Source organism: Mixophyes fleayi, chromosome 1 (genome assembly GCF_038048845.1).
Source record: "Mixophyes fleayi isolate aMixFle1 chromosome 1, aMixFle1.hap1, whole genome shotgun sequence".
In the NCBI taxonomy this organism is placed as follows: Eukaryota; Metazoa; Chordata; class Amphibia; order Anura; family Limnodynastidae; genus Mixophyes; species Mixophyes fleayi.
Window position 1 is genome coordinate 30373321 of NC_134402.1, and position 26694 is coordinate 30400014.

At 42.6% G+C, this 26694-nt stretch overlaps 1 protein-coding gene across 2 annotated transcripts; it reads left to right on the top strand.

The window, feature by feature from the left end:
* TACC3 (transforming acidic coiled-coil containing protein 3) lies at positions 1–25821 on the top strand. Of its 2 annotated transcripts, none has more exons than XM_075194160.1 (16): positions 1–120; positions 6210–6369; positions 6540–6685; positions 8657–10027; positions 10514–10583; positions 11741–11930; positions 13197–13252; positions 13422–13546; positions 13628–13736; positions 14099–14245; positions 16825–16901; positions 17591–17634; positions 20058–20218; positions 23032–23138; positions 23389–23509; positions 25648–25821. In XM_075194160.1, the coding sequence occupies exons 2-16, from the start codon at positions 6211–6213 to the stop codon at positions 25711–25713; spliced, it is 2949 nt and encodes a 982-aa protein (XP_075050261.1). In that variant the 5' UTR covers positions 1–120; position 6210; the 3' UTR covers positions 25714–25821. The 2 variants fall into 2 exon arrangements, with proteins under 2 accessions (XP_075050261.1, XP_075050262.1); XM_075194161.1 differs by lacking the exon at positions 1–120 and adding an exon at positions 138–157.
* Positions 25822–26694: the final 873 nt, after the last annotated feature.

Consider the following 26694-nt stretch of genomic DNA (forward strand, 5'->3'; position numbering starts at 1 on the left):
TGTCTCTCGGCTGTGGTTGGCCGGCGGCCGCGATCTGTCGGGATTCAAACAGAAGCAGCGGAGAGTGAGGACCGGGCGGCGTCATATATATAACTGTGTGCTGGAGCCCGAGAGCGGCAGGTGAGAGCGGGGCAGGAGGGGAGTGTGGCCCTGTGCTGTGAGTAGCCGATGCTGGGGCCCTGGTTGGGTGGTACGTGGCAGCTGTACATCCTTATACCCAGGCTGGGCTCTGTGTGGCAGCTGTACATCCTTATACCCAGGCTGGGCTCTGTGTGGCAGCTGTACATCCTTATAGCCAGGCTGGGCTCTGTGTGGCAGCTGTACATCCTTATAGCCAGGCTGGGCTCTGTGTGGCAGCTGTACATCCTTATAGCCAGGCTGGGCTCTGTGTGGCAGCTGTACATCCTTATACCCAGGCTGGGCTCTGTGTGGCAGCTGTACATCCTTATACCCAGGCTGGGCTCTGTGTGGCAGCTGTACATCCTTATACCCAGGCTGGGCTCAGTGTGGCAGCTGTACATCCTTATACCCAGGCTGGGCTCTGTGTGGCAGCTGTACATCCTTATACCCAGGCTGGGCTCTGTGTGGCAGCTGTACGTCCTTATACCCAGGCTGGGCTCTGTGTGGCAGCTGTACGTCCTTATACCCAGGCTGGGCTCTGTGTGGCAACTGTACGTCCTTATACCCAGGCTGGGCTCTGTGTGGCAGCTGTACGTTCTTATACCCAGGCTGGGCTCTGTGTGGCAGCTGTACGTCCTTATACCCAGGCTGGGCGCTGTGCGGCAGCTGTACGTCCTTATACCCAGGCTGGGCTCTGTGTGGCAGCTGTACATCCTTATACCCAGGCTGGGCTCTGTGTGGCAGCTGTACATCCTTATACCCAGGCTGGGCTCTGTGGGTCAGCTGTACCTCCTTATATCCAGGCTGGACTCTGTGCGGGCAGCTATACCTCCTTATATCCAGGCTGGACTCTGTGCGGGCAGCTATACCTCCTTATATCCAGGCTGGGCTCTGTGCGGGTAGCTATACCTCCTTATATCCAGGCTGGACTCTGTGCGGGCAGCTATACCTCCTTATATCCAGGCTGGGCTCTGTGCGGCAACTATACCTCCTTATAGCCAGGCTGGGCGCTGTGCAGCAACTATACCTCCTTATAGCCAGGCTGGGCGCTGTGCAGCAGCTATACATCCTTATACCCAGGCTGGGCTCTGTGGGCAGCTATACCTCCTTATATCCAGGCTGGGCTCTGTGCGGGTAGCTATACCTCCTTATATCCAGGCTGGACTCTGTGCGGGCAGCTATACCTCCTTATATCCAGGCTGGGCGCTGTGCGGCAACTATACCTCCTTATAGCCAGGCTGGGCGCTGTGCAGCAGCTATATATCCTTATACCCAGGCTGGGCGCTGTGCCGCAGCTATACATCCTTATACCCAGGCTGAGCTCTGTGGGTCAGCTGTACCTACTTATATGCAGGCTGGGCTCTGTGCGGCAGCTATACCTCCTTATATCCAGGCTGGGCTCTGTGCGGCAGCTATACCTCCTTATATCCAGGCTGTGCTCTGTCCGGCAGCTATACCTCCTTATAGCCAGGCTGGAGGTTATGTGGCTGCTATAGTTCTTATATCCAGACCAGGACAGAGATGGGCAGCGCCAGGGGTCTAGGCTCTATTTGTTGTGGGATTACATGTCCTGGCATCCCTTGCTGGCTGAAGGGTGCGCTCGGTTTTGTAGTTGCACAATAGCTGGAAAGCCCCCAGGCTGCCTATACATGGTCTATATAACATTTGTTTGTATAGTGACTATAAGTGATAAATTGACAGTGTCTGTAGTCCCGCTCACTGACCTGACCATGCTGCCTCACATCCTCCTTACATCTAGTAAGAGTTCAGGGGCAAACACTGGATTTGCTACCTGTTGGGTTTCACCTAAATGTCCTTTGTGTCTGTATCTTTGTATACTTTTAGTAGAATTATCATAGGTGTGCATTTAGCTTTAAGAGCAAATTGGGGATGCAGTATTCCTAGAATCTTGTAATCTTATTGTTTCATACAGGTGTTCATTGAATGCTTTTTTTGTTTTTATTCTTCACTGAGAAACTATTCTAGGAACATGCTGATTCCTCCAGCTAATCTGAAGGCGGAGCTAATGCCCTTGTTCCTTTCCAATTTTTAGATGAGGTGGGAGGCTGTGTGACCACTACGCTGCCGGCTTCTGACTCACTTAGTCAGGCCTGGACCAATTTCTTAGAAATCTAGGAGACAGGGCCAAGTGTTTGGTGCGAGTTGTAAAGTTAGGAAAAAAAAAACTAAACACTTGTTTTGTACATTGGGGGTAAGGCATTTTTAAATAGCATAACATACCTTGAAAAGGCTGCCTTTAATTACCTGGAGTATTTTATATTACAAAGCTTGACAAATGTTTTAGAATCTAGGAGACAGACAGCGCCAGCTCTTAAAGTGGACCATGCATATAGTCCCCTTTACACACAGATCAGCCCCCTTTACACACAGATCAGCCCCCTTCAATATACATCATACCATTTTCTATCCCCTTTTATCTCCACCTCAGTCCTCTACATCTCACTCCTGTTTCCCCACTCAAGTTCATTCTCCACTCTTACTCATCAAATCCATTCACCTCCCCACTGCAGCGTCATCTTTGCCAAGTCACTTCCCTCTTCAGTGACCTTGTTCATCATCCTCATGACTTCCCTGTCAACATGTCCTATTCATCACTCTCTCCATCTCTTGCTACTGTTTTCACCCTGTATCCATGATTTTTCCTTCATTATTAGTTATAATAATTACCCCCACCATCCGCATAGTTGTCATTATCCCCACTTCCTTAACTTTACACTTTATTATCCCCTCCTTCTTGCATCATCATAAACCCCCAATCCTTCATCATAAACCACTCCATCATTATCCGCTCCATTATTAGCAGCCTTCATTAAATTGCCATCGCCATTCTTCACCAACTGCCTATTCATTCCCATCATCCCTTTGTAGTTGGCTCCTCCAATATTAATTTATTCCCCCCCCCCCCCCCCCCACCTTCACTGCCTCTATGTTCCAGCACACTTACTCAGAAGAGAACTGGTCATGCATCCACTCCCTAAGTATAATCTACCAGCATCAAGACTGCTTGGTGTTAGAGGAACTGATCAGAGTCGTTGCTGCTCTGGTATTACCGTCTTAAGATAGTGTTACCAGAGCAGACATCACAGTGGTTCAAGTACCGCCAGGATACTTTATAAATAGCCTCCCACATGCTTATCCTTTTAGCTGTGACTTACCGCCAGCGATAACCCCATCAGCATTATCCCCTTTCATAGGGATGTGATAACGAGCATGATCACCAATGGAAACTCCTGTTTTAGCCATTTGCTTTAAGTAGATGATGTTCCATTTAGACAGTGCTGTGTGTTTTATACCTGCGTTTCCTAACGTGATGGGGTCGAATACTGTCTATGTGTTTGCTCCCTTTTCTTACCACCTGCTTCAACAAAAAGAATGCATCGTTTGTTCCCACATATATGCTGGTTTTATGTGTTTGGTGACATGCGTTTCCATAATGCGTTATGTGATATCACATAGCGCATTACACATTGTGTAAATATTGGGGAATTTAGACTGTAGGCTCCAATGGGGCAGGGACTGATGTGAGTGAGTTCTCTGTACATCGCTGCGGAATTTGTGGCGCTATATAAATAAATGGTGGTGATGATGACGGAGATAATTGCATTAACACACAAATACAGATTAGCCAAAGACAAAAAATGAAGGATTAACCCACAAAAGAAAGTTGGGTTAAAATGAGTCCTCTCATAAAATATTAGTGGGGCCTTGAGTGCAGAAATGGCTCATTAATCCTTCTATCAGGGAGGAGAGCTGTATGGAAATTGAATGGCAAATTGAACTATGTGCATTGTGTATATAACACTAGATCAGTTCTGAAATTGTAGAATTAAAAACAAACAATGAAGGGGTCATAAATAAGTTGGGGGGAGATTCATTTAGGTGGAGAACCCATTTCCATTTTTGAGCTTTAACATAAACATTTCACGGCAGATTCCATACTTACTGTGGACATTTTGCACCCTAATAAGATCATCCATCAGACCTAGCCGTCCGACGTACCTTCCATACAATGTCTTTCATCTGTTGTCTTTACAGGCACTCATGGCAGCTCCCAGTCAGCAAAAACTGAGCTTGTAGAACTTTTGTAGGTCGCAATATACATTTAGCACAGCTGCATTTATGGATGGGTGGCTTTTGTTTTCAGTTTTGTAATTTGGATGTCTGTTTTGGACACTGTATAATTTGGAAGTTTTCTGTTCTATGCGCAGTCACTCTTTATACCAGCGGTTCCCAAACTGTGCGCCGCGGCTCCCAGGGGTGCTGCGGCGCTGTCACTGGGGTGCCGCGGGCCAGACCTAGAAAAAAAGAAAAAAAACAGGAACTTACCAATCCGCCGGGCGCCGGGACCCAGCAGCCTCCTATCTCCCGCAGCTGTCACTGAATATCGACGTCAGTGACAGCTGCGGGAGAGAGGAGGCTGCTGGGTCCCGGCGACCGGCGGATTGGTAAGTTCCTGTTTTTTTTCTTTCTGTGGCTGGCGCCTGGCGCGGGGAAGAGTGTGAGAGGGATCGTAGCAGAGGAGGGGGACAGAATGGCGGCAGAGGAGGGGGACAGAATGGCGGCAGAGGAGGGGGACAGAATGGCGGCAGAGGAGGGGGACAGAATGGCGGCAGAGGAGGGGGACAGCGGGCAGAGGAGGGGGACAGCGTGAGAGAGGGCAGAGGAGGGGGACAGCGTGAGAGAGGGCACAGGGGGCAACGTGAGAGAGGGCAGTGTGCCTGGATGCAGAGGGGGCAGAGTGTCTGGATGCAGAGGGGCATTTTTGCATACAACTAAATAAGTATTTCTGTCGACCTAAATACTTATTACAATTTTTTGACCCAACTACTTCTAAAACAGGACTGCTCAGTAATTATTTTGGAGGGGTGCCTTGAAAAAATTTGGAGACTCTAAGGGTGCCGCAAACTGAAAAAGTTTGGGAACCACTGCTTTATACTGTATGGCTACAGGTTCAATCAGATATCTGGCTGAAGTATAACGTTTAGCTCCCTCGAGCAGTGAGACAATCTACCTGGATTTATTGTGTCTTGGGTAGGTTTTGTAAAGGTTGACATCACATATGTAAATCTGTAGTTATCAAATACCTTTTAATAATGACCCAGCCAATGTTTTAATTGTGTATTTAATTCCTTAAGGCAGTGGATCCCAAACTTTTTCAGTTCAAGGCACCTTTAGGGTTTACATAACTTTTTCAAGGCACCCCTAAGCCAAAATAATACCAAGTAGTCCCCGCCTTGCTTACCACCGACCCTGGCCGAGGTACCCCTGTGAGATCACCGAGGCACCCCATGGAGCCTAGGCTCACAGTTTGGGAATCACTGCCTTAAGGAATAGCCATAATGTGATTTGTTTTTTCTCCCCTGAAAGCTCCACCTCTTTACTATTCAGTGTGTTAATCCTGACTTTTTATGGACATTCACCCTGCCCCAGCGACTGTACATGCCACCTGTTGGTTATGTTTCAGGGTGTTTTGTGGTTGGGCTGCACAGCGGCGCAAAAGAAAATCACACTTCCCATCTAAATAACATTGAGTAGCCCAAGTAAAGCTATCCGTACTAAAAGCAATCATCATACAGTATAGTAATAGCATTGCGATGCACCAAGAGAATAAATGGTCTCTGGTTTTCCATTCCCCTCAACAAAACAGGTAATAAGCAGCAACTCAGGGGTTGGCTGCCTTGGTATATTTGTACGAAAAAAAATATAGCCTACTTTTTTACTTTTTTTTTTTTTAGTAAAAAAAACTGTTGTGGTGGAAAATTACTATTTAAAATAAAGTTCTTGATGATAATACATCGAGGGTGCACCTATAACAATGTTGTGCTTTCTTGCCAGCATAGTGGGACTTTTATGTTTCCACTGAGGTTTGATTACCGGTAATTTATTTCATTTTCAGCCTAAACAGAGCAGCTTCTAACAAACATACTGACGGTTGTTTACTGAAACAATGTGATAAAATAATGGGTGGCTGATCAGTGTAATATCACTTGCCATGTGTTTCCCTTTTCATGATATCTAACTTTTCTGCCAGCTCATGACACTGAGTTACACTTTTTTGTGCTTTTTAGAATGAGTCTACAAGCCTTTATTGATGAGAATCTGCACAATGACATAGCGGCTGAGTCGTGTGACTTCCTGTTTACTCCTCAGCCCACCGGCAGACCTTCTATACTACGTCCTTCACAGAAAGAGAATCTGCCACCCAAAAGTGTTGTGAAAAGCACAAAGGTACGTTCTGTGTTCTGCTGGTTCTATTCTGGAATGTCTAATTGTTGCCCTTTAGTAGTGATATGTATGTTACGTGTCTGAGCACTGAAGCATGTTCTGGGCTCACAGGAAATTCTATTTTTAGGTGTGTATATGGTTTCCGATAGTGAATGTCTAATTCTTCCTTCTAGGTAACTTTCCAAACACCAATGAGGGATCCTCAGACTCGCAAGATTGTGATTCCCAGTACAGGTGACAAAGCAGAAAGTGTCTTCACACTGGATGACTGTGCTCAGGCCCTGGAGCAGCTTCATCTGTCTTTATCAGACACCTCGTGGTAAGAATCTGGGATTGTGGTGTCCCTGGGATTACATGGCAATGACCTCACTGGGTCTTCCTCTAAGCCGTATTGGGCTAGGACTGACCTGATCTATTACCACTGAAAGGCAGAAGAAATCTAGATCACAGTTAGTGCTTTAAGCTGGAAAGTGGTTAGAATGGACTTTGCAGTTAAGAAGCTGGGGGTAAAATCCATATTGCAACTCTGTGGACTCTTAGTAGAAGGAAAAGTTAATGGAAAAACCTTGAATAGAGTGTGTTTGTTAATCTCTGGTCTAAAAACAATCAGACTATTAAATTGTGGGGATGGGCTTAATAATACTAGAGTAATGTTTCTGTGTATTCCTTTGGGTTGGCTAAGATTTTCCATTTCAATTGATGCAACCCAAAAAGTGAAAAGTCTGGTCATACAGGGGTGGAAACCCTCCTGTCTGCTATGTGTGTGGCTCTGTTCTTCGGAAGTGGAGGTGCCAATGCTTGGTTAAGGGCCCATGCCCTCTGGTGTTGCGCTAAACTCAGGTGAATCGTGGTGTCGGTTGATATTTAACGGTCAGCGGGCGCTTCTCCCCCAAAAGTAGTCCCCTGCAGTGAACCAAAGCAAATGGAGCAGGCAAACTATGCAATGCAAATACTGGTGGTTGTCATTGGAATTCCCATATCAGTCTGCATGCTTTTATTGATGAAATATGCTACTGAAATCCTCTGCTATGATGCCTTAATGTCATGTAGGATTGTATATTAGACTAGCCTTATAGGAAAAGGATGGGCCAGGAAGCCATATTTCCTGCACAAACTGAAAATTCCCCCTGGAGGTTTAGACCTGTATGACCAGTTCTGAGATTCTCTGCTACTTTGGCATCTGGTAATTTTCTCCTGGTGTGTGATTTGTTTTATACCCAAGCAAATTATTCTCTGTAGATAAATAAGCTTCTATGTACCTCACTATGGTTAAATGTTCATAACCATCCCAGGACATCATCCTGAAATGTTGCCTAATTCTCCTTTTCCTAAAGACACCAAGGGCTAGATTTACTAAGATGTGGGGATGTTGCCTATAGCAACCAATCAGATTCTAGCTTTCATTTATTTAGTACATTCTACAAAATGATAGCTGGAATCTGATTGGTTGCTATAGGCAACATCCCCACTTTTTCAAACCCACAGCTTAGTAAATCTGGCCCCAAGTGTGTATTTAATTTTCGTGTGGGTTTTTTTTTTTTTTTTTAACCAGTAGTTGATCTATTGGTTCTAGAGATGGAAAAATTCATTAAAACAAGATTTGCCTTTGTTTAGCTCATGAGCTGCTAATTGAAATGTCACTGTTAAGAATATTCCTCTCAAACCGTCACTTCATGTGCTCATGTCTGTGTATGTCTGTGTGACAGCTTGGGGTGTAGCATTTAAACTTTTCCTTAGCATGTGTCATGCATCAGAGTGTGGGAGATGCAATTCCTGGTCGTTTTATTCATTCTGTTTGGGAAAGAATTCAACACTTTCCAAGCTTTAAATATTTAGGAAATGCATAATACAACAATGCTTTGATGGTATATTTAGCATTGTAAATGGTAGTTGAAAATGTACTAATTTAGTAATAAAGTAACATTCTATCTGGAAGTGGGAGATGTATGTGCATTGTACACATCTGTAAACTTATAGGAACATCACTGTGTGTTCAATGACTGAAACATTATATATTGTATCAGTCGCTGTTTTGTAAAAAGTGATTTGAAACTCTTGTAACCAATTGACACTGGGTGTATGTGACCCCATTACAAGGGGTTGGGTAGCAGTAGTAGCCAGATCCTTGTACATAAGTGAAGAGCAGAGTTTTGGTGGCTTGATGTACAGTCATTCAGTACTATGTGTTTCATCTTTTCTATTAAATATAAATTAATGTCTCTTACTGTTCATTCAATTAATAGGTAACCTGTTCAAAACATTCTCCTCTTTCTCTCCTTTTATTGAACAGTCTAAACACAGAAGAACCAGAAAGCCTAAGCAGTGTTACAAGAGAACCCACAGCCCTCCCTGATGATCATATCCCAGTACAGAGCATGGGTGCATATACTTTTGACTTTGACAAGATGAATGAGATTAATCCATTTACAAGCGCTACAAAAATGCAGAATTCACCTGTAAAACGGGAGTCTCTTCCAACAATCCTCCCGGAGTCCCTGTCTGATTTGGAGGTGAAAGGCTTGTCTGAGGAGCCTGTTGATGCTACCCTTTCTGTCCTGGATGTGGCAGCTTTGAAGGCTAATCCTTCCACTCTAGGTTCTCCAGTTACTGTACAGCTTTGCCCAGGAAACGATACGTCAAATATTTCTAATAAATCTGCTTTAGATGACACCATTCCTCTGACAGTGGAATCCGTTACTGTACAAGAGAGCGCAACAAATTTGCCAGCAAGCATTGACCTAGAGCAGAGTAGTCTTCCAGCTGAGACGGAAGCTTGTACCACAGACGACAATGTGAGCGATGTGGTACTGAACCCTACCTCTGGGGAGACTGATGTGTTACCATCAGAAGCTCCGGCTTCTCCCCCAATTCAGAAAGGGTCTTACAAGTTTGATCTTGATCAAATTGATATGATTGATCCATTTAATACCGGAGGATCAAAGCTACAAAACTCTCCAAAGAAACCTGTGTCTGATGATGAGAATATTGTCAAAGCTGAACCAGTGAATCTGGAATTTGATCCTGACCAACTTGATATGATCGACCCATTTACTAGTGGAGGGTCAAAGCTACAAAATTCTCCAATGAAACCTGTTCCAGAAATTGACAGTGTGGTTGAAACTGAACCAGTAAAGTCACAAACCGATCTTGGTCCAATTGATGCGGTTGATCCATTCACTACTGGAGGGTCCAAGCTGCAAAACTCTCCCATAAAACCTGTTACAGAAGACAAAAATGTGGTTAATGCTGAACCGGTGAAATTGGAATTTGATTTTGGTGGAGGTGATGGTCTTGTTCGAAAGCCACCACCTAAAAAACTGGGCAAGAAACTTGGTGTCAAAACAGCACCAAAAAAAAAGGCTGTGACCCAGGAGACACTTGAGAAGGACCAAGACACTCAGAAGCCTCCAGAAGATGAAATTATTGTTCCTAAAGCTTCTTACAGCTTTGACTGGGATAAATTTGACGATCCCAACTTTAATCCCTTTGGGAGTGGGACATCAAAAATCGCTGGCTCTACTACAGTCTCAGAGCCAGCCAATGATGCACCAAGCGTGACAAAGGAGGACAGTCCTCCGAAACTAGATGGCACATCCACATACTTGTCTGTAGGTGACAAGACAGAAGGCGATAACCCAACGTTGTCTGAACTCAATGACAAGTAAGTACAATCTACACTTGTGTATCACAACTTTAAGGCTCATTTAGTTGGCTATTTTGATAACTCTGCATTCCAGATGGAAGGAACTGTCAGCAAACTGAATCTGTTTCCAAGTGGCAGTGGTGGATCAGAGCCAAGTGCTGGACGATCATGCATGCGTGTTTCAGGATGATTCGTGGCTCACGTTCTTGCAGCACCTTAATGTTTTGACTTGTCCTTAAATCACGTTCTATAAAACGTCACATTTTATGCAATCGCAGTGTTCGGAGACGCGCGAATTTGTGTCACAGTAGTGTGTTCGTGCGAGAGATTAAGCTACAACAATCCCTATTGCAGCACAGTTGTGTACTCTGCACCTTTTTATAAATAAGCTATATTTCATTTCTCCCCCCCCCCCCCCAGAAATTCACACTGATTTTAGGGTCTTGTAAGCTGTGCTAGTGATACATTTGCGTTCTGACTACATCTTGTGCTTTCATGTTATAGGAATGTCCGAGAGGCCAGTGCAGCTGAGGAGGAGTGTGTGGGTGTGTTGGCTGGTGCACAGGACCACAAGGTGAGGATCTGTCGTCTCCTCCTCTCTACGTAACACGTAGAGAGATAGTCCTTGTCATGTATAGCCAGCAATATCTGATCATAAATGTCCCTTTTATTAAAGGAGGTTTAATATAGGGCAGTTCTAATTCTAACAAACTATGCTATAAATCGGGACCACTAAATCGCCTTTGACCCCTTATTTAATCTGTACCTTTGTCTTCACTGGCTAAAGTGTAATGAAATGCAGACTATAGCAGTAAGTAGCCGACATAGTAACCACTGAGTACAGTTTTACGCTAGAAAATATAACCCTACAATACACTATATTATCACTATAATACATTGTGATTTGTTATACTAGATGGGGAGAGAAAAAGCCTTGGGTTTTGGGCAGAAGCCGGCATATAGTGCAGAGATTACTGTATGTCTTTAAAGAGGTTGCTCTTGCGAAGCACTATTGAAATAACAGACATTAATCTGATTGCTGGATTAGCTATATGCTGGTGATGGTGCAGAATATTTACTATATGTCTTTATGCCAATCGCCTGGCAGTGAACAGCAGACGCCAAGCTTGACATACGTGTCTGTGAACTGATGGCAGTAGACTGATGTAGAAGGAGGTACAGGGAGCTTTGATTGCAGATTTATCCCATCTTGGCAATTGTCTGCAAAGACTTAAAGTGTAGTGACTGATGCGCTGCATTGGGTACCCCCGGCTCCTGTCTAATCTGGGTTCAGCTACTCCTCCTGTTAGCAGCTGCGATCAAGTAACACTGGCTGCTGGCACTTGGAAAGGAGCACAACCAGGGAAAATCATGGAAGTTGCTAGATCAAAATGTTATACCCGTAAAAACATCCCATGTCTACATTGTGGTTAGTCCAGGCAGCCGCATTGTACTGTACCGACACTTCGCTTCATTTACCTTACGCCGATCACAGCTTAAACAGTTCAGATCAAACTTACTACAGGTCCGTCCAGTGCTTAACAGACGTGTCTGCTGGTCATGTGCTTCCTGTGTTAGAGCGTTAATTAATCTCTACAGTCCATTCAAACTGGGATCAGTTTGATCCGCCACTGTTCTGGGGTAAATGTCTATTGGTGTACGAAGTGTTCCTTGATAGTATCTAGAATGTCTTCACGCATGTCCCTTAATGTTGTGACGTTCTGTCCTCAGGTTGAGGATGTTGCTGTAAACTCCACAGAGGAGATGACTTTGACAATCCGTGACAAATCCTTAGAAAATAATTTGGAATTCCCATCATCTAAAAGTGTGTCCAGTAATGAGTTTGGTGCATTGGATATGGATGTGGAATTCAATGGGTTCATACCGGCAGAGGAGAGCGAGTTCAAGCCGGCTACAGAATGTAAGGATGTTTATCTAAATAAGCCACACAAATACCATATATATCTTTACCTAATGTGGTCCTTGTCATTGGCCTATAGGATCTAGTATACATTTTAAATTTGTGGGTTTTCTTTTTGTGGGTGATCTGGTTTCCTTCTCTGATAAAGAAGTCTACAGGTTCATTGCCCCTGGCAAATGTCTGTGTGCCTGTGATAGATGACGTTTAGGGGAGAGACTAATGTACCCCAGTAAACATTTGATCTTAGAGTGCTGTGGAATATGTTGGCACCATATTAAACATTTTGGGTTGCAGTCTCTCGTTCAGGCTCCATGATGACTGGGGCACTTTATGAAAAACTTTAATACTAGAGGGTCTAAATAAATATAATATTTTAGTGTGTGGGAATTGTGAATTTTTTTTTTTTATTTTTTTTTTTACTGGTATATCATTTGTAAGTGTTTTGGGAAAGTTCAGTGTGCGTATATAACTATATTTGGGAAAATCTTATGAACAGGTTAACAAAGTACAATTGTGTGTCATGGAACTCAATAGAGCGCTGTCTAGGATAACCCTTTAATGCCCTCCATCTGCCCCTTGACCTATTTTTGCAGCCGTTTAATCATGGCTTACAAGCTGTAATATATCCGTATATTGCATGTCCCTACAGACTTGCTGTAACATCGCTGGTCATAGCTACTCTGTTTTTATCCAGTGTTCTGTATAGAATCTATTTATTAGAGAAAACTATTCTTAGATCAGGAAACTCCACCCTCCATGTTCAGTATTAAACATGCCTAGTTCACTAATAAGCACACTGCTATAGCTTGATCTGTATTCCTTAATCTGGAAAGTTCTTCGATGGGTTCATGGAGGTTAAGTTCAGTAATACAGGTGAATCTTTAAATCTACTAAAGCATTTTTTTGTTAATCATTAATCTGTCTGGAGAGCTGCTTACAATTGTATACAGGTAGATGTTATCTGTCCTACTGTTGCCTTTTAGCTTTTGTTTGTCACATGACCTGTGACTTTACTAAAGCAAATAAATCACAGCATAGCAGTGTCACAAAGAGCAAATAAACTGGTATTGCTGTAGTACAATCTGTGTATTAAATACCCCTGCCATGTATTTTCCCAGATGATGATGATATTGTAGGACACATGCCCTCTAGTGGTTTGCAGACAGACTGCTGAAGGGGAAAGCCTATTTCTTTGAGATCACTGTTGTGCAGCACAAATTATACTAATGTTTACAGTTACTGATTTTATTTGTTCTTCCTTTTTAGTTGGATTTGGCCAGCCAATAGAAATTGACTATCTTGAGAATTTTGGTACTTCTTTAGTAAGTAATATATCTTTCTTGCCTTTTGGCTTTCATTGTAATTTGATTCTTCTGTCGCCGTTATTTTCATCCTTGCATTATTCTTATTATTTAAATCCTGCCCCATGTAATGTCTGTCTGCTGTGCCATCTGGACCTTGGAATTTATACAGCTCCTTCTTTTGTCTCAGTTCAAAGAGTCTGCGCTCAGGAAGCAGTCCCTGTATCTGAAATTCGATCCTCTGCTGAGAGAGTCTCCGAAGAAGACGGCCGCTGCCATCACTGACTTGCTGAACAATGTACCGATGCGGAGCTGGTAGGTGTCGTGTCGTACTCTGCTTCTTACCTGAAACGTGAGACGACGCTCAATTAATTTTACTTTTTACTACCTTTTCAGTTCGGAGCTCTTCGGATCCTTAAGTGAATCGACTCTCCCTGTGAGTCAATGTCTTGAAAATGAAGAGAAACCTGATGGCCTTGATCTCCTGGGGACGTTTACTGTCTCTGTAAGTGTGTGACCTTTTCACAAAACTCATTGCCCTCAGGGGTGCCACGGTCTATTGTCATCGGGGTTGCTGCTGTTTTACAATAGACTGCAAGCACCTTGTTTCCTTGTTGATTGTCTCTTAACCCTTTTTTTTTTTTTTTTTCTGCTTTTGTAAGTCAGTATGGAGAGATTCCAATGGTCAAACTTCCACTGACCTATCCTTCCTCCTGGTAGTTGCTGTCACACTTTCTTTTGCGCCTGGCTGTAGTTGCCTGTCTTTGTTACCATAGCAGCTGTGTGTTTAAGCAGCAGGTACTCTAAAGTAGTGTTCAGTTACTAACACACCAGACTTGTCTAAAGAGCCACTTCCTTATTCTTTAGGACAATGCTCCCTTAATCCCGGACATCACCACCAGTGCACAGACTGCTGATCCTTTCCGCCTGCCGTCTGATGTGGGGGCCATTGTGGAAGTTCTTAAGTACAGCCAAAAGGATATGGATGCTGCTATAGAGAACGTCAGACTAGAGGTAAGTGATTTCATGATTCATTTTATCTGTTATGTCAATGGTGCTACAATGTGATGCTTATTATGGTATTAATCCTCCAGTCATTGTAATGGAATATACATATTATGTCTATGAATCTGTAAGTGAGGCTTTCATGGATATGTGGTTTTTCTGGGACAGGACATCTCAATGTCTCAATATATCGTTTACTTGTTATGTTGTCCAACCTATAATTGTACAGATAGGCAAACATGGGCTATTAAGATATATGTGTACATTCCTGAGCTGCATTCACCAGGACGTGAACAGCTGTTAAAATTGGGATTATTCATAGTTATGTAGTAAATACAGAAGTTGCACCATCCGTAGACACGGACAAGTTTCACAGACCATAAATAGAATGCATTGCCTTACTATTACAGCGCTATGTGCTGATATGTTTACCCTGCTCTAGTGATCACTGATCTCTAACTGCTCTAAAAGTGGAACATACTGCAGGCATATAGGTCGCACCCAGTATATAGGTGCTCTTACATATGCTACATGAACACTTCTCATTTTCCTTGGATCAGCATATAAGGGTTTAAGAACTTCAGTCACGTTGTGTAAAAATATTTCACGATAACACTATGTTCTCTGATATCCTTTATACATTTCAACATGTCATCTATACGCTTATATTAAAGATAAAACTTTTGTCAGGAAAGTTATATATATATATATCATTTAAAAACAAGAACACCTTGTGAATACGGGACCCTGTAGGTAGATCTAGTAGCCATACATGGCCAAGCTTTTTTTGTTGGAAAGCATATAATATATCCAGATTTAAAATTAATCCCTCAATTGATGCATTAAGAATATATAATTCCTTGACGAAAGTTTTGGTTTTAACATAAGGGTATAGATGATATCGGAGAATATAGTGTTACCTGCCAATTGCTACAATACTTAGGGTTGTGTAATAAAATATAGCAAATTTTTCAGCCATAGATATTGGATAATATAATACCAATTATTGTCTACTAAAATATTTGGAGCTGTGCAATATTTAATAAAGTGTAGGAACCATAAAGGTACTGTGTTTTATATGTTGGTGAAGAAATATAATACTATATATATTACCAAATGCAACAAACTTTACCAATTGTCAGTTATTGGTACTATAAGTGTCGCCCCCTACTTTGTGTTTCAGGGTGGAACACATAGCAATGTTATGTAAGGTACAGAGGTGGAAGCCTAGGGGTGAAGTTATAGACCAGGCCTGGACATCCTGTGGCTCTCCAGGTGTTGAGACTACAATTCCCATCTTTCCCTCCAGCTATCTGCTGGCAAAGCATTCTGGGACTTGTAGTTAAAAACATGGGGAGCCACAGGTTGTCCAGGCCTTATGTAGAGTAATGTATGACAAGCTGCCCACCAAGTTTTAATATGTCTGGTCACTCACACTGCAGTTGTCAAAGTGCAGGAGCATGAGGTCTTCTCTGTGTGTTAGAGGGAAACAAGGCTGCTCATCTGGTCCAGTACACAGCCCTCGGCCATCTGCTTTGTTACCCTCTCAATGGAGAGACAGGTGGAGGCAGGAGGTCTCTTCCCTGTTATACTGCACATGTTAAACAGAGCCTGACCAAAGACGGCCTCAATGAGAGAAAACAAATAACGGATAGAGCCGAAGCACACAGACCTCTTGGGCTTGCAGTGGGGAACAATCAAGGTGCAAGTTTACCGCAATTTTATATGGTATCTGCTGCTAATTAGTGGACCATACTCAAAGCCCTCACCCTCTGTACACACAGCTTTCCCTGCTTTGACCATTACACCCCTTCAATCCACATCATTCCCCTTCTATCTCCACCTCTATCCTTCTCTTTTCACTCCTCAAATCCGTTCAACTCCCGTCCTTTGTATACGAATTGCTGACTCAATTCCCCTTTTACTTGCTTATTCTCCCTATCAGCATATCCCTTGCATTACTATGACTACCCGGTCCCCCTCGTTGCACTGCCTCAATAATCTCACCTTCATCGCTGTTATAATGAACCCAGTCCTTAGCTCCTGTATCACTGACTCCTCCCCCTCATTCACCACCCCACTTGTTCAGAGTGGAACTAATCTTACTACAGTTCTCTGAATACACAAATGGTGGTGGATAGTACAGTTGTACCAATTCATGTAGGGCACCGCTCTCCGTAACTTGGGCACCACAGTGACCAGGTCTTGTTGAGCCGTGATGGATGTTATAAGAAGTTCAGAATTTATTGTCTAAATGTATGATCTAGCAGTCGGTAAACTGTTTAATTTGCCACAACTTTAGATGCAAGGAACTTCACGATTTGTGGGTGATTTCAGAAAGGAAATCTGCCAGGCCATGTTCTTTGCACACCTTGACAAATGGGTGGGTGTTTTAATAATGTGATGTATGAAAATGAAGTTGAAGCAGCCCTTGGTAAAAATTGAAATGTAAACTAATATTAAATTCTCAATTGCTGCTCTGATATGCAAACTACCCCATACATTTATCCCCTCCCTCATGCTCCGGTGAATTGATCTAATGGACTGGTTTTTAGGTTTATGTTTATAGTTTGTTTTTCTCTCCTTAGGTTCAAGGAAAAGAATTGGAAGTTTTGGAATGGCGAAAAAAACATGAAAAGCTTTATCTAGAATATGCTGAAATGGGGTGAGTTAAAATACTCCTCGTTGAAAGTTTTCTGGGTTGATCGTGTTCATGTATGTTATCTACCCAGAAACGCACTTATTTTCAAGCTATCTGGTAGTTTGAGGATTCCAGACACTGAAATCCGTGGTCCGTAGAATGTACACAGTGGGTTCCTCCACCTTCACTTTTAATCCCAGTCAGTGATTGGTGGTGATGTCAGGGAGCAACAGAGCTTACATATAAGGAGAGTTTGTCTCCCACACCTCACCACTTCTGAAGGTGAAGACCAAGGGATGAGATTGCAGAGTCCTGAGTGCAGGAGGTTCTTCTGGGGGCTGTGTGAAAGGCCATAGACTGTCCTTATAAAACTCTCTCTCCATTTTGCAGACAAACCCCCTATGATCACATATGAGATGCTGGGTCTTGTAATCACAGCACTACTAGTGTTAGTGCTTAGGAGAACATGCTCAAACATAGGCCTTTGTTCTCAGTGACATTCAAACCTATTTTATAGCATTTGACCATACAAACTTTATTATGCCGCACATTTATAGACCAAACCTACAAGGAAAGGAGGGGGACAGCAGTCCTAATCTTGTATCTTCTGCTAGCTAGAAGAATATTTACACAATAACTCCATGTTTGTTTTGTATGGTTTCTAACCAGATTTTTTTCCTTCTGCAAATTATTGGTTGTCTCTCTTTATATAGGAAAATTATTGCTGAATTTGAAAGCACGATCACACAACTGCTGGGTAAATATTTTTCTATGTTTCTTTTCCATGTACCCTAGCAGGGCCTTTCATAGGAAGAAAAACTGTCTATAGCGGTGGTTCCCAAACTGTGCGCCGCGGCTCCCAGGGGTGCCGCGGCACTGTCTCGGGGGTACCGCGGGCCAGCCATAAAAAAACCAAACAAACACTTGCCAATCTTCCGGGCGCCGGGACCCAGCATCCTCCTCTCTCATGCAGCTGTCATATCTGTCATATGTTTCTGTTTGCTTATTTGTTTTATGGCTGGCGCGTGGCAGAGAGGGCAGAGGAGAGTGACAGCGTGACAGGAGGGGGACAGCGGGGAGTGACAGGAGGGGGACAGCGGGGAGTGACAGGAGGGGGACAGCGGGGAGTGACAGGAGGGGGACAGCGGGGAGTGACAGGAGGGGGACAGCGGGGAGTGACAGGAGGGGGACAGCGGGGAGTGACAGGAGGGGGACAGCGGAGAGTGACAGCGTGACAGAGGGCAGAGGAGGGGGAGAGGGCAGAGGAGCTGGGACAGCGTGACAGAGGGCAGAGGAGGGGGAGAGAGGGCAGATGAGCTGGAACAGCTTGACAGAGGGCACAGGAGCTGGACCAGTGTGAGAGAGGGCAGAGGAGGGGGAACAGCGTGAGAGAGGGCAGAGGGGGGACAGCGTGAGAGAGGGCAGAGTGTCTGGATGCAGAGGGGGCATTTTTGCATACAACTAAATAAGCATTTCTGTCCTGACCTAAATACTTATTATAATTTTTTGACCCAACTATTGAAACAGGACTGCTCGGTAATTATTTTGGAGGGGTGCCTTAAAAAAATTATGGAGACTCTAAGGGTGCCGCGAACTGCAAAAGTTTGGGAACCACTGGTCTATAGTGTGGTTTCTGCAAGCTAATCACGTGTTTGGCTTGTATGCTCCATCCGTGTTCTCTAACTTTTCAGAATGAGTCCACAATTAATACCAATAAAGTAAAATGTGATACAGACTTATGAGAAGTGTTTTGCTTGGAGTTACCAAATGGTCAAACATCTCGTATGTAGGAGTAAAGTTCTGTAATGTGGATAGACACAATGTGCAGGATACATTTCTTGTTACATTTATGAACATGGAGGCTTGGCACCATGGTGTTTTGGCGTTCACAGTGCCACAAACAGCAACACTTCATGGGAGGTAGAAGACGTAGGTGTTTGCACAATATAAGTGCAAAATAAGATTTAGGCTACCCACAAATGTTCTCATCTATTCATTAAATGTAAAATAGTACAGAAGTCTTATTGCACAGTAAGAAGACTTCCAGGTGTTGTATAATAGAAGAATGCATCACAAAAGTTATAGATTAAGTGATGACACCACATTACATTTTACAAGTTCCCCTAACATCTGTCCACTCTGTCCACATGTCTGGGGATTAATTGTCCAATGTTTAAATTATAAAATAAAAAATAAACTATGCTAATACATTGTAAATAAAGGGTTGTGTGGTGACATCCTAAGGGACATTTATGATTCATTCAAATCAAAAGACCACATACATGAGGGTAGCTTTACATTATAATGGTAAATACAGAAGTGGAAGCTGTTTAAATCAATTTATAGGCCATAAGAGGTGCTTGAAAATCTGCCATTTCTACTGTAGATAAAAATGCAAAAGTCTTTGTTGCACACATTTGCAAATGTATGTTTAAGCCATCCTGCTACGCCAAGGCTAATAGGATGGTCCTACTCTAAACAATGAGAGTCCCATATATTTGGGCCATACATATGTGTTTTTAAATTGAGAGCCAACTTACCAAAGAGGTACCCCAGAAGCCTCCAAACAGCAATTCAGTGCCAGTACCCCCTCTCAGCTACTGACACCAACATGCCTCTCAGACAAATACAAAAGTGGAAGCTGCTCAAATCAATTTATAGGCCATAACAGGTGCTTGAAAGGGTGGGGTTATCCTGCAAGGAACATACACACAACATTTTTTCCCATTATAATGGTAAGCCAGAAGCGTGCCCGCACCCCTGTTTGGGGAGAGAATGACCCTTGATTGGTGCTCTAGTCCTATGAGGATGCTCATCCTGGAGCGTTAGTGTAAACACACTAAGTAAATGAAGATTGTGGACAGTCCACACTGACAGTCTGTATTTACTAACATGCTGAGCCTCATAGGACTGCTGGGTGGTGGGGAGGTTTCCCTGGGGCCACTGCTAGTTTACAGATCCAAAAATCATGGTCTCTTATGCAAGATACAGGTGTTTGCACTAAAAATAAACTGCCTCCCCCTGAGTGACGATAAGTGACAGTACGGTGTTTACAGTGTAACTCATGATCCTCGGCTAATCTTTTTCGTTGACATGAATTGTCTATAATGATATCCTGTTTCCATAGTGGTGGTAACACACTCTACAGTTTCTTTGCACCTGAATGTTCTCTCTTTTCAGAGGACTCACAAAGACACAAAGAAACGACCAAACTAGAAATTCAGAAAGTCTTACAGGAGAAGCAGCAGGTGCAGGTGGACCTAAACTCCATGGAGAACTCCTTCTCCGAGCTCTTCAAGAGGTTTGAGAAGCAGAAAGATGTGCTGGAGGGATATCGCAAGGTAAAGACGTGTGTGCGAGTGGTAACAGTTTATGTGGTGAACATATGGTATGGCCGATCACAAAGCAGATTATTCAGTAGTGGTGTATAAGGTGATGGGGTTGCACTGTAGAATTGTGACTGAAGATGCTGCATAAGAGCAGTAGACTGATTAGTTATGGGGTAATTACACATCAAATCAACACAGGCTTTCAAGCTGACTGTTTCAGATTGTAATGTAATGTGGTATAATACTGCCATGGGTGTAAAGAAAACCCCTAAATCTTAGGCTGATATCTACAGTGGGTTTAAAGTTCTACGCCTTTAAAAGCAAATATTTCTTTAAAAAAAAGTGCAACTTAAATGTTGGTGGTTTTTGTTTTTTTTTAAACTGCAATTGTAGCTCAACTGATTGAGCCAGACTTGGGCAAGGTCTCATTGTAAACCTTTTGGATGGATGGTGCTACTTGATGGGCTGGAAATGGCTGAAGGCTTCATTGGTTTTTAGTATTTCCATTTCAGAAAGGGTGTACATTCTACCTGTTGGGCTTAATGGACTCACCTTACACAGATCATCTATCATAGTAATTTATGTTTTCTCCAGAATAAATGAGCCACCATTTGTTGTCATAGACAGCAGTTACATGACCTCTGTCAGCACGTGGATGCTCTTCTTGAAGTCTGCCAAGTTACTTTCTGCAGCTGGCACAACCTTTTGCTGCTTTTGGCATTTCAGAAAATTAATTTAGACATTGATTCTGAAACAGTTCTCAATCCTGATTAGAAGTACGATTATCCTTTTGTAAATGTGTTAAGATGGAAGAAACCCATTTCTCCCTTACTATTCTAAACCAATTTATACACCACAGCCGGCTCGGACTGGGCTGCCAGGGAGTCGGAGAAATAATTTCCATGGAGCTCTGCTGAGGGGTGAGAGGCGCATGTGCTGAGCTCTGATTGGAGGAGCCCGTCACATGCTCCTCTGACCCATGGAGATCAGCTCTAGCCTCATGGGCTGGGCCTTGTCTGCCTGGCCGGGTGACTGAGGCTTCTTCTTGTGAGAACACTGTTGCTCCAAGTCTAGTGTCTCTCTCCCTCCCAGCACCCCTTCTCCGAGTTGCTGTACCTCCCTGCTCCCAGCACACATTCTCCCAGTCTGATAATCCACTGTAATGTGACACAAATGGTCCCAGGTCAGGTTTGGGTGGGCTTAAATTGGTGAACAAAGGGCTTTTCTTCACCAAGTAAAGCCCATCCAAACCTGACTTGTCCCTGGAAAAGGCGGGCCTACAGCATAATTGAAGTCAGTGCACGTAGAGTATCTTTCCACTTAAAACATTTGTCCCCTGAGCTCTTACTCAAATACTTATATTGGTGTTGCCTTTTAATTGCTATTTTATAGGTGACCTAGGCAAACCCTTGGTATATCTATGAATGAAGACTATATTTGGCCAGGATCCAATTTGTTGTATTAAAGGCTATATTTGTTTTGATCTTATATAAAAGTGTTTTGTTGTTGTGTTTTTAACCAGTGTATCTAGAAACATATATGTTTCTACATTGCATAGTACATACCACTTTATTTGCTTCTAGTGTTTTTGGGAGACTTTCGGGCATTCACTCCCTCCTCGGTTTTTCCTTTATGGCAGCAGCATATTTCACATCCTATACTAAGCTGCACAGATCATTCTACCTTTCTGTTTTGTATCTTTCCATTATGTATCTTTCCATTTAAGTTCCCACGCCTGTGCAGAAGCGGGAGCAGGCACTGTCTGTAAAATCTCGTCCCCAAACACACGTGAAGAGGAACGTGCGTTCCTCTAATTGAGTGAACTGGAAAAATGTCTTGTTTTTCTCAGATGTGTAGTGCCTCAATAAATACAATATTCATGAATCACTCAAAACTGAAAGTTCTTGTTGCAGATCCCATCATGATCCCAAAATACAACTTTGGGGATTTATTAACAGTAAAAACTATCCCCCCAAAAGGTAAAAATATGGCTTTTGAGAATCAAAATTTTTACATCTTTATTGAAACAAACTGCTGTTATCATATGAAAGCCCATAAAGAGTTTTAAAATGAGATATTGCCCAACTCGCTAGCTCAGTCAGGTGAGTTACAAGTGTAATTTTAAAAAACAAAACATTAAAAGTAAGTTTTTAGCTAAAAAAATAAATAAATTGCAGCATTAAAGGCGTATAACTTCAAAACCAGTGCACATATCTGCCTAAGATTTGGGGTTTTCTTTATACCCATGGCAGCATTTATTATACCAAACAAATTTAATTGAAATTCAAGAATGTAAGATAGGTTTTTTTTTTTTTTTTTTTTTTTTTTTTAATGCTTTCTTTTTCTTCTAAAGTAGTGTTGATTTGATGTTGAATGACCATATGCATTTTTTTTTTCAATTGCTTTATGATTGAGGGCTATAAATCGGACTTGAATCATGATAAATCACGTGAGACCTTTTTCCACTTTTGTTGGTTGCAAGAACACATTGCACAATTTTTAGGAGCAACTAGTGTATGAACTTTTATTTATAGCACACCACAAAGTTCCACAATGCTGGATGGTGCAGAAAGACCTAATAGCATGCGCAGTAGTAGAACAGGGTAGACGCCATTCCAGTAACATCACATGGCACTAATAGAGACTAGGGCAGCACGATACAAGTAGCATCCCGCCAGTGGGAGTAGTGCGAGAGAGGGGGAGGAGGGCCCAGATCTCTTGTGATGTAAGAAATATTTTCTAACCGGACAGTAGCGTGAGAGAAGAGAAAATGAGGCTAAACCGACAAGCGAGATGCTCAATATAACTGTGGTGTTTATTCTCAGAATGAAGAGGCCCTGAAGAAGTGTGTGGAAGATTATCTAGTAAGGATTAAGAAAGAGGAACAGCGTTATCAAGCACTTAAAGCTCACGCAGAAGAAAAGCTCAACCGGTAAATGCAGCATTTTATGTTAGGATTTCAACTTCCTTTCTTAGGGAGACTTTTGGGTGTAGCTATGACCGCTAGAATGTAATGTGGTTTGGGGTTTCTGTACAGATAATTAAACCTGGGTTTATTTTGTTCCTTCTGTATGTCTACACTGCTTTTATTTGGCATCCGAGCACCATTTCCTTTTCTCTTACAGTGAATTTTACTATTAATGTTCTCTGCATTGATGTCGGACTGGTCTCTATTTTCACAGAGCAAATGAAGAAATTGCCCAAGTCAGGAACAAGGCCAAGGGAGAGGTGATGGCTCTGCAGGCGTCCTTACGTAAAGAGCAGATGAAGACTCAGTCACTGGAGCGCGCTCTAGAACAGAAGGCAAGTGCTCCTTACTGTAATATCGTATAAAGAGCTCAGAGGTTCCAGAGAAGTAATCATTGGTTCTCCAGCTTCCCTTATTACCATAAAGCCTTACCCAGGGTACAAATTCCCTTTCTGAGTGGAAATAAAGCCCTTACCTATGTGCAGCCCCAAAAGTCTCTAATACCATGGTGCTCAGAGGTCTAGGCCTAGTAACTGGTCAAATGTTTTGCTGTCTTAAGGCCTGGGCTACATGAACTGTTTAGTCCTTGTGTTTTGTGCAGACACTAGCAGCAAGTACCCTAATGGCCTGGCTTCAACAGCATCCTACTAATAACATAAAACAGTGCAAAGTGTAACCAGTCCTATAGGGCGCTGGCTATATTACAGAGGTATAGTAGAAGGGCTGATTGGCTTCTAGCAATGATTCTCTGCTGACGCGTGTTACTGATCAGCGCTGTGACATGATGGACCGCCTATGCCACCCTGTCTGTTGTTGCTGGGAACCGGCTGGGCTTACTTTGCCACCATACCCTTTCGTTATCCCAAATGCTCCCTCTAACCGCAGGAGGGGCTTACAAATGCTGCCATTACTGAACTCTTTCCCAGAATGAACGCGGTTCTAGATGCCGTGAAACTGTTGCTGCTACAGTACCTGGGCTGGTACCCCTGATCTCTTCCTATAGATCAGAATTGCTGTGGATAGATCCCCTCTGGCTTATCACACTGGCCAGAGCTGCTGGGTAGCGGGCAGAGTAGTGGTACCGGGAAGCTGGGTCCAAACCTCAGAAACAGCCGGAAACGGATTAGTTGGATCTAATTTGTTGGTCACAGGAATTTCAGCATGGAAGAAGTTATCAAGCAGGTCTTTAAAGCAAGTGATGTTTAGCTCCAGTATTCCTAACCAGGACAGTTCACACTGGTTTAAGGTACCAGTGATCAGGTCAGATGGAGCAAAAAATCATTCATTTCAGTACAAACCAGTGCTGTTTTATACAGTTTTGGACACAATCTTGCAGGGGGTAAGCCAGCCCCCTGAAGTCTGAGTTATATTTAGTATCAGGGTGCAGTGTGTTTCCCCAAACATGGTTTTAAATGCAATATATAATTTAAATTTGCAGTAATCTGTGATATCCTAAATCACATTGATCAGAGATTTCCTTTCACTTTAACCAGGATACAGGTAACGGCTTCCTGTTGGGTCTTCAGGCCAGAGCAGACCTTTGACACATCACATCAAGACTTAGTTAGCATTTCCTGCTATCAGCGAAACAGACTCCCTCCCCACACATGCCTAATTGGAGACTTCCTTTAGCAAAGTTACAAAACACCAAACAAGACATTTCCATACAGAATGCATCCCAATGTAACACGATAAGTGCGTTTGCAATTATACATTGGTGCCTGCACCAATAATTGAAATAGATTTCTACAACAAATTATTTCTACCTGATTCAGCCACATATAAGTTATTTATAAGTGATCCAGCAAAAAGCGCACTATGCCCATATGCTGCCCATGAAGAAGCTCTAATTGACTAGCTGTACTTAGCATGGGGGGCACCCAGCAGTGTGGAATGCCCACTTACCTTCCTATCTAGACCAGAGGAGGCTGTGGTGAGCAGCATAGTATTAAGAGTACAGTGCAAATTGTCCATCAGGGCTGTTTGGTGAAGGTCTGTGCAATAGAATCAGAAGGAATTTGGATAAGTGATTTAAAAAAAATGCTTCAATAAAATAAGAAAACCTTGGGCCTGGTTCATTAAGGAAAGTAACTCAAAAGTTTTCTCCTGGACAAAACCATGTTACAATGCAAGGGGTGCAAATTAGTCTATTTTGAACATAAGTTAAATACTGGCTATTTTTTCATGTAGGATACAAATATTTGATGACTTTATTTCTACACTGAACTTTAAAGTTGATCTAGGACATGCCCTGCCCCAACTATCAATCTGCCATCATATTTTAAATTTACCTCCCCCTCCAATACAACATGGTTTTACCAAGGTGCAAAGTTACTCATTTTTTTTTTTGCTTTACTTTCCTTAATGAATCAGGCCCAATGTGTTTAGTGGTCTCTGGTACAACCACCAGCTCCTGTGTGTCTATATGTTGCAGATGCAATGTTATATGAATGCTTTTCTGTTATAATTCCAGGCAAGAGAAAATGATGAACTGACAAAAATATGCGATGACTTGATCTTAAAGATGGAAAAAATTTGAACTGCGGTCGCAGCAGCACTTTATACATGTTGTCTCTTCCCCTTCTATGTTTCATTTTTTTGTGTTTTTTTATATGTTAAGAACTAATAAATAGAACTTTTAATTTAAGTCTGCGATGAATGTTCTTTTGTGTTCAACTATTGATACTCTTCAGAGGAGTGTATCTAACAAACCGTAAATGATGGGTGGTACGTGTATATTTACAATACAGAACACACTGTAACGTGGTTAGTTGGCGTCTCTGCATCGGGTCTTTGGTTTTACAGGGCGCAGCAACTTTAGTGCAACAGAAGTAAACTAAGCGAACTCTATATTCATTGCTGCTTGTTTTGCACCAGGAGACAGCGGAATCTGTAAATATTAGTGATGGGGAAATGTTCAGCTTGGAGGCGTTAAGTGGGGAAAGCAAAGTGAATTTTAACACTTTCTACCCAAAACTTAATATTGTCAATTCCAGTTGACCCAAAAGTAACATTAATTTCTGTTCCAAACCCTAAACTCTGATCTAGTTTCTGATTCCTCAAACAGTCACCTTGGTATCCAACTACCTTGAAAATGTTAGTAGCAAAACATACCAAAAAATAACCATCCAGCTGAGTGATTCAAAATAGAGAATATCCAAATCATGTTTACAGAATATACAATAAGCTTTATAGCAAAATGTAAATGACCAGCAGGAACACTGTTAACTGTGTCAATGTGCCAGAAAATATTATTGTATACGTTCCAATTGTCATTCTGTTTCTTCTGGTGTCAGTGACAAATCTGTAATATCACTGGTACTAAACTGCTTCATGTGAAGTTCTTTCCCCACAAGAGGTCACACAAGGTAAAGTGCACAAAGAAACACAGAATAGGAAACGAGACGATCAGATATGTTTAGTAATACATTTCTTTTATTGTGTTTTGTATTGCATGCTATCGATAGCATACTAACAATAATAGAATATGAATCTTAAAATGAGGCTTGATGCTTTCATT

Bases quoted from the DNA above. Each gene is read 5' to 3' on its own strand.
- TACC3 (XM_075194160.1), top strand. From the start codon at position 6,211: ATGAGTCTACAAGCCTTTATTGATGAGAATCTGCACAATGACATAGCG. The intron at 10,584-11,740 runs GTGAGGATCTGT...TTCTGTCCTCAG, and splicing joins CTGGTGCACAGGACCACAAG to GTTGAGGATGTTGCTGTAAA. The intron at 11,931-13,196 runs GTAAGGATGTTT...CTTCCTTTTTAG, and splicing joins GTTCAAGCCGGCTACAGAAT to TTGGATTTGGCCAGCCAATA.